The 15,972-nt window shown below is 43.5% G+C and overlaps 1 protein-coding gene across 3 annotated transcripts in view; it reads right to left on the bottom strand.

The window, feature by feature from the left end:
- Positions 1 to 1,742: 1,742 nt before the first annotated feature.
- The window catches only part of RECK (reversion inducing cysteine rich protein with kazal motifs), a 121,560-nt gene continuing 107,330 nt past the window's right edge, over positions 1,743 to 15,972 (bottom strand). For all 3 annotated transcript variants that reach the window (XM_032964382.2, XM_032964391.2, XM_076069481.1), the window contains 4 exons: positions 8,404 to 8,617; positions 7,772 to 7,845; positions 6,307 to 6,462; positions 1,743 to 5,709 (listed from right to left, as the gene is read on the bottom strand). In XM_032964382.2, the coding sequence (XP_032820273.1) occupies positions 5,491 to 5,709; positions 6,307 to 6,462; positions 7,772 to 7,845; positions 8,404 to 8,617 (663 nt within the window). In that variant the 3' untranslated portion in view covers positions 1,743 to 5,490. The remainder of the gene's footprint in view (positions 5,710 to 6,306; positions 6,463 to 7,771; positions 7,846 to 8,403; positions 8,618 to 15,972) is intronic.

The following is a 15,972-nucleotide window of genomic DNA, read 5'->3' as shown; positions in this document are numbered from 1 at the left end:
GAAAAATATCACGATGACTGTTGCCGATGACTCACACACAATAGGGTATAGGATATTCTCATTTTATACTTAGAAGAATAATCATGAAAGCAGGATTTAAAATAACTCCTGCACGAGGGGGAACACAACGATGTCCACGTCCTGACAATTTATGGCACGTAAAATTAACTCGGCACTCACCAGCGTGGTGAAATATGCTCAACAACTCCCATGACCGACACCGTGAGGGAGTCCTTCATCCAGCAGTGGACTCACAGAGATATATTAACCTGATACACACAAAGTGCGTCCTGGTCAGACACACCAGCCGCTGTTTGTTTTGGGGGATCCTTATTGTGGTATTTTTTTTGTGCTTAATCACACGACCAGACTTGCCGACCCAAGCGATTGGCTGATGATGTATAAACCCTTTTACGGCATACCGATTTTCAAAGCAAACACTGTGTCAAAATAAAAAATAGAAATCCTTAATATATGAAGGGTTATGATAATCTTTGGTAATTAGTATGCGCCAAAAGGGTTTGAAATCTGCAGTCTACTTGCTTAAATAACACAATAAACAGCATCGTTGTGGAGATTATCATGCAACATAATAGATAAGCAGACAATATATCTTCTTCACATATCCATCCCTTCACATAAAACATAAACGTATATTTTTTTACACAACCTATTCGTCTCCACGACCTTCTGGGAGTGCATAATTTCAGCAGCACTTGATTCAGCGCAAGCAAACTCTGGAGCGGTTTTGACAACACAGTGTCTCATCAGCAGTCAGGCTTTCTGAAATCAAAACGATGAACTGCCAGCGTCCGAGTTCAACACAAAATTACATAATACTTCATACATGAATGCAATTTGTAGAGGAAAGTATCTAAATAAATGTGTCTTGTTTTATACGCATGGAGAACGGGGTTGCACTTCAGAGAAAACGTGAAGATGTCACGTGGCTTATGTCATTTCACAAGCAAATGCGGTCAAGTTCTTTGTTTTTATTATTTCAGGTCCGATCAAAATGTTGAAACTTAAAATGTGAATTTAACTTGAAGATCATCGTGCAATTCATTGTTTTACTTGCTTGCCACAATGAGTTGTCACCTACTGGACTTGTGTGAAAAAGAGCTTCATAGCTCATCGGATAACTGCAGATTCTTATTCTGAATTGCCACTTCGTATGCTCCCTTTAGGAGTTATATAGTTATGACGTAGTGGGTTGTACATTGCGGTAAAACGGGGGAATTGAGTTGGATTCCTGACGTCAGATAACGTCAGTGAATAATGATAGATCCTGGCATACCACTTCCTCCCCTTTCGCCAACTCGCACTGACCAGAGTAGTGAAGTATGGTCAAACAACCACCACAACCAACAGGATGTGGGGAGGCGTCCATCCACCACCAGACTTGACAAAGGAGTGTACACTATTTTAAAAACATGTACATGATTATAATTTAGTATACATTACCATGATGATATTTTTTATCTCTGTATGCATATCAGTATGATTACCCCATATCTACCATACAAACGCTTTTCTCATCAAAAATGTGGCTTCTGAAGACCAGTGTCACAGGCATGGAACGAGCAATTGAGCCTTGTATCAACCTGTTTTCCAGACAAAGATGCCAATATTCATAAATTGAATTTGTTGCAAATATGTGTGAGAAGAGTACAAAGACACGAGTCTTTGCAAGACCACGTTGGTAATATCCTGTGAAATAATTATAGGTACGAGACATCAACCCAGCAATATGTTTGTATTTTATTGTGCAAAGTTGTATTATTAATGTGAAACAATACAACTATCATTTTATTTAAATATATTGGCACACTTAACCGGCGCGGGCTTATTGTGTATAGCGCTTATACAACAGCATTTAAAACATCTGCGCTTTATAGTGAAAATAACACATTCTGTTTTGACAAAATATATAAGCATGACAAAAATAAAACAATGCATCGAACACATAAACACAGTGAAGAGAACGCAAACAAAACAAGGCATACAGAACTACAGGTAGACACGCGAAGTCCCTGACAAGTCATTAATACTGTGTTTAAGAGGACACGCACTTCACATGCCCCATGTTCCACATTGCTGGGCTTAATGCGCTGAAACAACGGATGCCAATTTGGCGCCGTGAGCCGAAAATAGAGAACCCGGCTTAAAAAAAAAGTGTTTGTCTTGGCTGATATACATTCTGCTTCGTAGACATCTATAGAAACGACCGCTATTTATTGTGACGAGGTCAACCAACATTTTTTCTACAAATGGCATTTCATAAGCTTTGTTCTTTTGCACCAACACCACTTCAAACGCACGTTAAGGGCTAGTGTTAGTTATTATACAAGACCATGTATAAAGATTTGAAAGTAATTTAATAGATGTGAGCTGCAGTGTGCTTGTTCAAATAAGTATTTGAAAATAAATATTTGAATAAGCAAAGCGTTAGTAAAAAAATACATTTATTTTATGTGGAGAGACAAATGGAGGTTTATTTTCGCTATTGTAGACCCTATTATAACTGTAAATTGAGATAGCAGATTTAGCTGTTGTATATATTTTTGCTTAAAGTGCTGCTTTGAAAAATACAGCATCCTGAAAGTATACAGCTTTTGAAATAATACTGCCAATGTCTCCGTTACTAACCAAAGGGGGAAGTCGCCAAGGTGATGAAATCCGGCCGTTTCTCCCCAAGATGTGAAAACTGGTTTTGTTTGATCAACGAAAAATGAATTTGCTTCATGTTTTTTTTTTCCCAGAATGCATTACTTCAACGACGGCGCCAAGGAAAATGGGGCTTTATCTGTATTAGACAGATAACATTAATTCATTACACAGGCCATGAAGTCGTCTCCAGTTCGCAATATTTACATTGACAAGGAAACTGGTGAATGCTCACCAAGCCGGCAGCGTGGTGGACCTTGTTAAAAGACATGCAATGTTTATATGCTACGATCGCACAGAACTGCTCTCTCTCCGGTTCGCCTTGTTTGCCATGAGGTGCATTAAACAACGTCCTGCAATGCTACTGCGTAGCTTTTGCAAATGCGCTATACAGCTCTCTGATGTGTGGCACTGCGTGTTGGTCGGGATCAGGTCCTAATCATCAGAAACCGCCAATGTCGAGCGAAACATCAGACATCATGCTGAACAACACGTGGTACAACTCGAAAGCACATCGGGAATACGGACTGCATTGTCATCTCAATCAACATCATGGTGAAAGGTGCCATTACACACGTGCAATTTTGAAGATGATTGTCCCAAATTTGTCCACACATATGCCCGCTGCATATATGATGTACATATGTAATGTGCACAACTATATAAAAATAAATCAGCATTCGACAAGGGGCATTAAAGTGGCGCCTTAATTGTACGACAGCCCTGTACCATGTATTACTTCAATACACGCTCGGTGCATCTCCGCTTACCGGAAAATTAAACCAACACACCTCGCTATGATTGTTTAAAGCGCAACATTCAATTATAGCACATTGGCAGGTGAACAGTGTGTCCAAATCTACTAAGTATGCTGTAAAATAAGTTTGCTGGGCAAAAAACTGGGGTTTAACAGTCTACTGACCTACACACTGATTGTCACGCACCGCCTATCCTATGCATTTCAGGTGCTCGCCTTCATGGTGACATTTACAGATAAGTGTCATTCACTGTTCAATTGGTGCAGAACAGCACCAATTGCCACACAGCTACCTGAGACCATATATATAAACTATCACACCAGCAGGGTTTACTGTCGACAACCATACATATAAGCACGTTTTATCACCAACGTGACTTTAGGAGACATTCAACATTCGTAATTTTAAATGTTGTACTTTGGAAAACCGACACTGTGCAGCCATCACTGTGCTGTCTGTCGTGTGTACGCCACACAAGGGCTAACATCTTTTTAGTTTTGTTTACATGTTTCGTGGAACTTCCGTCAGTGTCATTTGCTTGTGAGAGCAGCATCGCCAGTCTGAATCGCTGTATGGCTGAATCTCCACTGTTCGTCGTATTACTTGGAATAGCCCTGTCATGCACGATACCCTTCATTAACACACCGTAATTTCCTTCACTGTCTCTTGTTATGCATAGCACGAGACTTAAAATACTACAATGTTTAATAAAATGTCAAATATACATTTGTATAGACGTATAAGCATATAACCCTACATATATTATATGGGGTTTTTTTGGTATCTAAAATATTTTAAACCGTTACAAAAAAAATAAAGAATTAATTATTGTACACTGCATCCAGTCATCAGAAACATCGTGTTTGTGTTTTCATATGCAAGTTATTGCATCATATAAATAAAGTTTTAAAAAAAGACATCTTGAGAATTTTTGAAGTACAAACTTGAAGGACATCCACTTGGTTTAACCAACTTTACAGAATCAAGCATAAGGTGCCATCTGTATTAAACAAAAACATCTGTAAAACGCTGTGACACCATTCTCCCTATCAAAGTAAATAATGGCCGATTGAAGAAAATAATGTGAAAACACAAAATATAAAAATGTGTCAAATAATAAATGAAACATTTTCTTGATGGACATTTTTTGTAAAATACTAATTTGATTTATTTATATCCTTTGATAATTGCTAAAGTAAGTGCAATGCACACCAAGTTTCGTTTTAATTTGATTTGGCACACATTCTTCACAAAAAGAAGCTCCTCTTAGCAACAAGTGCAAATTAGGTTAGCATTTTTTGATATCCCATAATCAGACACTGCAAATATTTTCATTAAGGTTGAATTGTAAATATGTAATGTAAGATAGGAGAAAGGAAATGCATATGAATAGACAAACCACAGGACATGCAGCTTATTTTCGCTGATAAAGGAAATCACCATTTGCTTGGCAGATATATCAGTAATAACATTGCCTGGCCGATGTTAAACTTATACCCAATTACTCCCACGCTTGATTTAAAAGTTTATAGACATCCCAGATCCTATGCAATTATTGTCCTGTGCAGCTACAAAATAAAATAACCTCTTCAAAACTAAGTAGAACTGCATCTTGATCACAAAAGGTGTATCGTGGGGGTAACGTTTGTTGTCGGAGAGGCCATGCTTCGGCACAATTCACGTATAAGAAAATATCCTTATCTTGTTGACAGCCTTTGGCAAGAAACAATTACAACAGGATTTACTCACTCCATTTACAATGTCTATTCATCAGTGCTTCCTGATAAGCATGGTTGCATTACTAATAATCGCCACGATATGCCTACATTTATAACGCTTTTGTTATCTCTTTGAAAATGTTAGAAAGTGATCGACTTGGTGAGCAATATGTGTCATAATGAAATGGATCCATGTTGCCACATCCATATTGCGTACTACTTAGTACACGGCAGAGTTAAACCTCGGAAAGAGAAGATATGGGTGTGGTTCCTGAGGACCTCGGTAAGTTCATTTAAAAAAATGGTCCTCAGCATGACACATTTTTTCGTATCATTCTGCTTCCAATTCAGAAGCACAACACCCTGTGACAAGTGACCATGAGCACACCCAGGAGGAGAACAAAGCTGGGGCCTGTGGGACGAGGGGAGACGCCTGACACGCCACCTGTGGACACGTACACCTGGGCGTTGGTGAGAGCCGAGAGGGGCACATGAGACACCAGCACTGGACTGCCCGAGTTGATGAGCACTCCGATTTTCTCAGCCTCTTTGCTGCATGCTTCAATCTGGAAAGAAAAAATATATATGCATACTATAGTTTACATTTTATTATATAATCACAGTGTTACAGCCTAAAAAAACATCTTTCCAATGTAAAATGAAGTCTACATGCTGAAACATTCATTCTCCTGTGGTACTGTGCAAGCACAATTGAACCCACTCTTGATGTAGGCCCTGATTTAATCACTCCATCTCCCTCTTTACATCTACACTCTTGTTTTTCATTAGCTGCCTGACTCACTCCAACTAGTTGCGTGTAGGATGTTGTCAAGTTCTAGCCTAGGCTTGCAGTGAAAATGCTGTGCTTATATTGTACACATATTATTCCAGCCAGGTGGTGCTGTAGTTAAAGTTTGAAGGTTGTGAATTAAAAATCAACAACTGCGGTTTACTCAGCCTGTCACTGAGATCAATAAAATAAGTGCTGCTTTGTGGGAGACCGGCAGTGGTTGCCTTAGAGAGGAACACTGTGCCCACCATAAAAGTGTTGTATTCCCACCACAAGCTTAGGTGCCACCAATAGATGTGAGCACCGCCCCTATGCTTTGTTTTTTAACGGGGGGGAAAGAACGTGGCGACGTTTAAAAACATGAGCATCTGACCTGCAAAGCGGTGGGCTTGAGGTCAACAGGAAGCACCAGGATGATGATGTCAGCCTCGATGCTCAGGTAACCGAAGACGTCACACTGCGGCACGGAGACGTGAAGCCGCAGCCCGTGCACGATGTCGCTCACCGTGATTGGGCCACGGTTGGCCGTCTACAAAAATTGTAAATGCGAAAGAAAGGCCCAAACACAACAGCTGCCGGTTGAAGTGAAGAAAAACAATGCTCTTTTAAATAAATATATTATGAGCTACAGATTGTACGAAACATTACAAAGAGATACACACATTCGAAGGATATGCTATGAGGAGCGATTTTGCAAAATCCACTTCTCGAATTGTTCTTCTGCTCCAGACTTTTGTCTCTGCCAATCTATTATATTTACCAGGTAAAGTCCATAGGAATAGGTTTTACCCTTTTAACTGGCACAAAAACTGACACCTTTATTCAAGGCATCATGTTTGCAATAACCACAACACAAGCAGTCAAAATGCAAACAAAAAAAGACAACTCTGATAATAATATGCACTGTCCTTGAATTTGACTGCTTGTGTTTTGGTTATTGCAAACATGATGCCTTGAATAAAGGTGTCAGTTTTTGTGCCAGTTAAAAGGGTAAAACCTATTCCTATACCTTGTTACTGGCAAAGGAGGTCTCATAATGTAAATGCTCACCCCGAGCCCTCAATACTCTGATAGTGCGCTGTTTTTGAGTTGTACGCCTTTTGGCGTCTTCTGGTCCAACACCAGTGGAGACTAGGCTCTAAGAAAAGCCGTCTCGGGTGTGGACCAATCAAATTCAAGGACAGTGCATATTATTATCAGAGTTGTCTTTTTTGTTTGCATTTTGACTGCTTGTGTTGTGGTTATTGCAAACATGATGCCTTGAATAAAGGTGTCAGTTTTTGTGCCAGTTAAAAGGGTAAAACCTATTCCTATATCTTGTTACTGGCAAAGGAGGTCAGGTAAAGTCCATTGAGCTATTAGCTCTTTTTCAGAGGCGTCCTGACCACACGAGATAGTTCATCGAAGTGGGTTTTCATATGTCGGAATATATACTCGCCAACATAATCGTGAGATGCACGCATTGCCTTTATAACTGCGTTACGTACGAATGGGGTGGAGAGGTGGCATAGTTGTTCGCACACTGCGGTATGAACGCGGTGTCTTGAGTTTAATTCCCAGCCAGGGCAAACATCAGTGGCGAGTGATATCTGCACCAGCCCAGGGCCCCACACTTCACTAACTTGCAATATGTGTATGAGCAGTGTGGTGAAGTATGGTTAAAAAAAACACTTACAACTGACATAGCATGAATAGGCCCTCATCCAAAAAGTGAATTGACAAGGGGCTGTAGATTTAGATGTTTAAGTGTGAAAGGTGATACATGACATGGGAAGGTAGACAGACCAAAGAGAAGAACGTTATCATAAGAGGGAATCTGCGATGATGAAGTTACTTACTCTGGCCAATATGTCAACCTGCTCCTTACTCCAAAGGATTCTCATCATCCCAGCACATATTGGACAGCAAGCCCCTGTGGGAAACATCGTACGGCACGTGTCACTGGCAAGTACATATCTCTTCCATTTTTCCATCCAGCCCCGCTTGGTCAACGAACCTCTGGCAGCATCAATGTTCACGAATAATGCAAACATTAGACTTGGTATAATTTCCAGTATTAGCAAGGAGAAAAATGTTGCAATCAACTCGATGACAAATAGGGTTGCCACTTGTCCTGGTTTTCCCAGATGTCCTCTTTTTAAAGGCCACTGTTGTGAGAAATCAATAAGTTTTCCTGGGACATTGAAAGTCCCGGTTTTTTGTCAGATACATAATAAATCACCACTCAAATCAACACATTTACACGTAAATTTTGATTTAAAGCTTTCGTGACTGCAGTAATTCATATTCTTAGTTTTTTCGGTAAAGTCACGTGACTTTACCGAAAAAACTAAGAATATACATTTACACGTAGTTCTGCCCCTGCAGCTGTATTGTGAAATATCTGCTTCTTCCCTTAAATATGCCCTGGCTTTGTGCACCTTATAAGGGGTGGCAGCCCAAAGTGCGAGCGCCCACTTTTCCCGCGTACCTGGCGGGGTGATGGGCTTGCAGCTGGCGACGGGGAGAGCCGGGCAGGCGACAGCGTCGCATTCGGGCGATGCGACGTGGTGCGACAGCAGCCCCACCGCCTGGCAGGGGCCCGCATAGTCGACGGCCACGCGCTCCGAGTAGGCCGTGCACACACTCGCGTATGATTCGCCGTCGTGCCCACACACCAGCCTTGAGGGCGGCCCACACATGCTCTGCGTGCGGCGTGCACACGGGCACAATGACAACAAAGGCGAAGGTCCCTGTTTAGCCTTGAACGGTCTGTTGGGGCAAGTGCTATTAAGGGGGTGGGTGGCCGAGACCACACCAGGCAATGTCTGTCTACCAGAAGCTGATGTTTACACACCACACCAGGTACTCAGTTAAGGCTGAGACGACCTAGAGGAGGCCTTGGGACTGGTTCAGATACTCGCCACTGATATTGGCCGTGAGCAGGAATTGAACTCGGGTCGCCGGGTTCATAGTGCAGCCCGCTAACCATTACACTACCACACGCAAGCACACACACATTCATACACTGTACGTACTATTTAATAAGGGGCCGATTTTTTTACCCCCCCCCCCCACATCGTAACACGGTGTCACAAAAAGTCAGACCCCCCTCAAATATGACGTCACAAAGCTCTGCCCCCCCCCCCAAAAACATGCTTCAAATCGCTTTAAACTATTGTCATTGTAGTGCGTATTTAATGTGCCACTGCACTCTGATGTTGTAGGAGAAAACATTTATTTAAAAAGTCTATTTAATTAAGTAGAACGTGTTGTCTATATTTATTTAAAGTTGCGCATTTTGATGTGACGTCACATTTCTCAAACCCCCCCAGGTGCGTGACGTCATTTATGGACGGCCCCTAAGTGTACAATATGCAGATGACAAAATCGCGCCCAAGCTCGTCAGATCTCGGCAGCTAAACCGGATCATGCCCAGATATAGGGGTAAAACCTATTCCTATATCTTGTTACTGGCAAAGGAGGTCTCATAATGTAAATGCTCACCCCGAGCCCTCAATACTCTGATAGTGTGCTGTTCTTGAGTTGTACGCCTTTTGGCGTCTTCTGGTCCAACACCAGTGGCGACTAGGCTCTAAAGAAAGCCGTCTCGGGTGTGGACCAATCAAATTCAAGAACAGTGCATATTATTATCAGAGTTGTCTTTTTGTTTGCATTTTGACTGCTTGTGTTGTGGTTATTGCAAACATGATGCCTTGAATAAAGGTGTCAGTTTTTGTGCCAGTTAAAAGGGTAAAACCTATTCCTATATCTTGTTACTGGCAAAGGAGGTCTCATAATGTACATGCCCAGATACTTTCTCCAATGGGTGACCACTGCGAAAAATGTAAGTTGTATGTATGTTAAACTTCTTTCACACCATACGTAGCCAACCATGCTAATCGTAGGTACGGGGGAAGGACAACACACTAAACACAGAAAACTGGTAAAGAAATGAGTTTTAAATTTGAAATAGGGTTGTGGCTATGTGGTGGGCAGTAATGGGCAGTGCATACAAATATATCATTGTACTGTATGTCTATGTTCCCTCCTCTATGTTCCACCCTACGCGAACCAGAAATGACCAGTGTGGTGAAATAATATAACCTCCACGACCCAGAGAAGTGCATTGACAAAAGGTATGTACATGTGTACAATATACGCATGCTATAGTGTTACATGTGTATTGTAGCACAAGTCGAAGATGAGGTGGTTGCAGGAGGCACCTTCTTTTATTGTTACACCTTTCCGGCCGTTCACACACATGATCGCCGCCTCTCTCGCTCACACTGCCTTACAGCCCGGCCTAGACACAACCCGAACCGCGTTGCACCGACGGCGTCAACCGAGACAGCCAACAACTGTCCGGCCGTGCAATTATCGAGTGAAGACGACAGTGACGACGAGATGAGTCCACTCCCAGAACCGGCGGCCCGGAGCTCTCGCTCTCTGCTGCTTGTATTCTACTCGGCGTGGCCTGGCTCCGCCCTGGCTGCGCCTTCCTTCTTGAACACACTAGCGGGTTCCTGGGGCTTCCCGATGAGGTCTTCAATGACCCTTGCCCCAGTTCCTCTGCCCTGCGGGCACACCCGTGTATACGCTCGACGGCATGTGCGCTAACTGTCCACCGCAGTTGCCGCTGTTGGACAGCATTCGGCGCTGTGTCACTACATCACCCCCCTCCGTTTAAAAAAAAACAGTCGTCCCGGCTGCCAATACAGCAGCCGCAACCGGTGGAGAGGCAGAGCAATCCCTAATACAGATGAACACCCCTCACACCGACCCAACCGAACATGAAGAAAAAGAGGAGAAAAACATTTTACAGTTGCGACAGAACCGTGGTGCCCCCCGCGAACCAACAGCACACACACAATGCGGCACCCCCCCGCGAACCAACAGCACACACACACAACGCGGCACCGTTTCCGCGAACCGACAACACACCCACATAACGCGGCGCCCCCCGCGAACCGACAACACACTCACACAACCCGGCGCCCCCCCCCCCCCCGTGAACCGGAAACACACCCAACACAATCCCTTACACAGGCCCTTACTCCCAACACCTCCTCTCCCCTGGATCCCACCGTGCAAGGGAGAGTCTGCCATTACCGGGACATAGCCCGCATGATCCGGTCGCTAGCACCAGTCACCCCCGTCTCAGCAGGGTCTTGCACTTCCGGGACTCCGAGGGTTGTGGAGAGATGAAGGAGGTCTGTCACACCTGTCCAGATCCAGTCCCCGAGACCTCGCACATGGCGGTCTCGAAAGACCTCAGAGACCCGGTCCGGTGGGAATTGGGAAGACGATGCCGGCGGGTCGGAGGGCGTCTATGACACTCCGACACTCTATAGCGATGTGGCCCGACCGGCCACACATGAAACACTTGGCCGAGGAACTGCCCCCGCCACCAGTCCACCCGCAGGGATCCTCTTGCATGCTTCCCCCGGCCGCCCAACACCACCATCATGTCCTCCATCCACCATGCCCCAGCCTCCATCCTTGACCGATGCTGGTGTTCCTCGTCAGCTTGTAATTTTCGGACCACCATTATGGACATCTCTGCGCCAGCAGCGGAGGGCAGGGTGATCCTCAACTCCCGCGCCAGCTCCCTCAGCCTTTCTGCCACCCAAAAGTCGAGCGCCCCCTCACCCAAGTACGGGTATACCTCCCGTCCCAGCACCAGCAGCGCCACCCGGATGGCGTGAGGTGTCTCGGCCTCCCCTTACTCTCTCTGGAGGAATCTTGTGCGAACCTCCCGTGGCAGGTCAAGAGCGGCTCCTTGCAGTGCCACCAACCTTCGTGCCTTCTCCATGCGTTCACGCGCTCGCCTCAAAATGGTGCCCGCTGGCTATGGTAGGTCCTCCAAGGGCAAAATGGCGCCCACCATGTGCACGGTCTCCTGTCTGGGCTCCCCCGCTCCCACTCCAATGGAAGCTCCAGCCGGGGTTTCTACGTGACTCCTGTCCACGCCGTCGCCTGGGGTGCGCCCTCCGTGGTGTCCCGCACTCCTCTCGACACGGCGGTCCTCCGCCATACCACATGGTCGGCGCGCAACTGCGGAAAATCGCGCTGCTCTCCCCACAGGTGCGTAGCTGCTCTCCCGCAGATGCATAGCCACTCTCCCGCAAATGCGTAGCCGCTTTCCCGCAGATGCATAGCCACTGTCCCTGCAAATGTATCGCCGCTCTCCCCACATGCATAGCCACTCTCCCCGTCGATGCGCAGTGACTGTCACGCCAATTGGCGGCGGCTCTCCCGCTGCTCCGCAACCAACGGGCTTCGTAACCGGGGTCCCAAGGCTGTAGGAGGGATGACCGCCTCACCGTCCTCGTCCCAATGACACTATAGGTGGGTTCCTCTTCGGGGCCTCTTTGGGGCCACTTTGGAACCCCATTTCTGACGCCAGATGCAGAGACGAGGTAGTTGCAGGAGGCACGTTCTTTTATTGTAACACCTTTCTATTGTAACACCTTTCTGGCCGTTCACACACAGGATCGCCTCCTCTCTCGATCACGTTGCCATACAGCCCAGCCTAGACACAACCCTAACCTCTTGCACCAATGGCATCAACCGAGACAGCCAACAACTGTCCAGCAGCGCAATTATCGAGTGAAGGCGGCAGCGACGAAGGCGGCGAAGACGACAGCAACGGCCAGACGATTCCACTCCCAGAACTGGCAGCCCGGAGCTCTCGCTCTCTGCTGCTTTTATTCTACTCGGCAGGGCCTGGCTCCGCCCTGGCCGCGCCTCCCTTCTCGAACCCACTAGCGCGTTCCAGGGGCTTCCCGATGAGGTCTTCCATAACCCTTGCCCCAGTTCCTCTACCTTGCCGGCACACCCGTGTATACGCTCGACGGTGTGTGTGCTAACTGTCCACCGCAGTTGCTGCTGCTGGACAGCAGTCGAAGCTGCCTCACTACACATTGTACTGACATTAAAATGTAAATGCATGTACTGTATATTTGAGGGGGGTGGGAAATCCATGGTATTTAAACATCTAATACTGCACAGCACTGCTACCATCTTCATTCTATATTCAACTAAATGAAACTGTTTTTTTCCATTTATATTACGTTGTATCAATGAAATTAAGATACATCATTACATTAACATTTGGTGTAATACTTGATTATGATTCTCATGTATAACAAATTTATATGATTTTGAAATAAAAATTATGATTTAACTTCGGACATGCTTGCGGATAAATCAAACGTCTCATGTTGTCTTAACGCATCGTGTTCTCTCTCCTGGTTAAATGAAAATGCACTACTTTACACAAATTCATTTTGAGGAAAGGGGTCTAAGATAGGTGAACAATTTTCACAATCGTGCATGAGCAAGAGAAACAAGTACAATACGTCAGAATATGTATTAATACCATTTGTCTGTAATATGGTTTGAAGAACTATATTGGCAGTGATGTAGGGGCATAAGATGAACATACTGCACCATTGTCACTAATGACAAAGCAAATATTTTTGCGATAACCCTTATTCCTCTGCTTTATCTGCTCTCAACAAAGGACATTTGAAAGACAGTTTTGTTAGTCATGACAGTGGTGAATTATTATTCCACATCTGCATATACCTTTATATTACACGGTGTGTTTCCAGGCGTATTGTACAATTCACAGAAACCTATATAACTCGTCGAACTTTATTCACAAAAGTGCACAGTCTGCAAGGCACTCCAATTGGCAAAAACAAGCCTTTGTATTTGCAATTAATGCAAGATACATTTGATCCCCAGGATTATTTGATCAAGCTGGCATTAGTCAAAGAGCAGGTGGTTAATTCAAACCCGTTGCCATGCCAGGCATTGGTATCAAGTCACTTTTCTCTTACAGCTTTGTGTGCCTCTGCTATCTCTGTCTCTAGGCAGCTAAGCCTGTCAGGAACACGGAGGGGATAAAAGTGAATTAGGTGCCAGTGGTGTTCTTGTCTGCTAATGTGCAGTCTCCTGTTGCTCAAATTGTAAGCAGCCGCATTGATCGTACGTGCACTTTGGTTAAATGAAACAAATGTTTTAAAATACAATCATAAATTGCGCATTCTTAATTGTGCTCACGACCACAATTTTCTACTTAGATTCTACAATGAATTGCTTTTAGTGCAGGAATCATCAATAACCATGTTTTGTTAATTCGATAAAAGGGCATTATCAATCCACTGTTGGATGATGGCCTTCCCAAGCAACCATGATATCTCATTGTCCTCATACTCACATAATTACTCAACCAGACAAAACAGAACGGACCTGTATTCTGTTTCTCATGTTTAAGCACTTACTCTAATATACACCTCCAGCGAATATGTTTGTTAGCATGTAGTATATATTTTATGTCTCCCCTAACTCCACAAGCAATTTGGAATTAAAAAAATAATGCAATGCACTGTATTTAGAGATAGTGTTGTTCAGTATATATTTAATATATGACATGGCAGGTGACCTGAGCACATGTTAAAATGTGCCAAGCAGTATTAATTCACACAACCAAAAGGGGAAAACTTAATTAAAATAAATAAATAAAAGTGCTCGATATAAACTGGGGTAAACTGACCCTGGCACAGTTATGTAATATACGTATTTAAAAGGACACGACACCATATTAAAATCAAACGGGTAAAAACAAATGCAGTACTGTAATGAAATATGCCACAATATCTTTGGCAATTAATAAGTGCCGCACAGAGTTAAAACACAGTTGGACTCTTGTGAATATCATGTGTGGTCTTTATGACGTTTAAAATGGAGGAAAATGTCAATCGACTTCATGATCATGTAATGGAAGATAGATAAGTAGAACAATGTCTGTCTCCTTCACATATCAAAAAAATCAACACACTCTGCAACAACACTGACTTAAAATACAAATATATTATAACATAGGTGACGTTTTGGGAAATGGTCCTTCAAGGTACTTCTTCACATTACTGCACATCATATATCAGTGTCTTCACGTAAAATAAAAGTATGTTTTACATGAAGCAATCGGCACCACTGCCTTCTGGGAGTGCAATAATTTCAGCAGCATTGATTCGCTACAAGCACGTTTTAGATCAATTGTGACTGTCTCATCAGCAGTCAGGCTTTTTTTTAATAATCAAATAATCACAACAATGATTATTTTGTGTTGTGTATTATATAGTTTACTTCGAACTAAGACCCATATCTTAAAGAGGGGGTCTTTGCATATAACATCTGGAAGTTCACCCACATTGATTTAAGCAAGCCTGCGTATGCTGAGGAGACACTTTGTTAAAACCAGTTCCGACATGCTGATGAGACACTTTATAATAAAAACCAGTTCCGACATTGCTTGTCCTGAATCAGTGCTGCTGAGAATATTGGTTATTTATATTCTCCACAACAATGCTCATGATTACCTTGTCATGGAAGATCTCAATATTGTTAGATGATCATGTGGTGCCAAAAATTAATATTTACCAAATCTTGACTTAAAGCTTTCGTGACTGCAGGAATTCATATTCTTTGGGTCTTTCGGTAAAGCCACGGAGATATAAAAAAAATATACAATTATGCACCTGCTTGCGTTGCGATCGAAACGTCGTGATATTTTTATTATTTTTTTCTATCTGCGTGGCTTTACCGAAACACCAAAATAATATTAATATTGACCAATAGTAAGTTGTCTACAAGATGGGTGTCCAGAATGTTGACCATCACTCACGAATTAGCCAGTGCGCTCTTGGACCAGAGCCAATAAAATCCTGAAACTTCTCCCACCAGGTACGTGGCTGTAAATACAAATCAGGTCTGTTTGCAATGACGTGGTGCATGCTATGAACATGGGGTTTGAGGAACAAGACAAATACTCACACCTGACAGGAATTAAAGACTTGGTAAACGGATGGACAAAGATTATTGCACTTCAAGGGGAGGATATACAAAAACATAACATGGGTGTTTATAAATCCATTTATGGTTGGGAAACATAATTGTAGGAAAATAATGTAATAAAAAATGTATTGTTGAAAGATGCTTTTGAGTTCACTCATTTTGGACTGTCAGCAACGTATTTATATGTATAGGT

The sequence above is a fragment of the Petromyzon marinus genome, chromosome 2 (assembly GCF_048934315.1).
Source record: "Petromyzon marinus isolate PM22_M1 ecotype Great Lakes invasive population chromosome 2, UKy_Petmar_22M1.pri1.0, whole genome shotgun sequence".
NCBI classification, from domain to species: Eukaryota; Metazoa; Chordata; class Hyperoartia; order Petromyzontiformes; family Petromyzontidae; genus Petromyzon; species Petromyzon marinus.
This window is presented reverse-complemented; position numbering and strand designations above follow the sequence as displayed.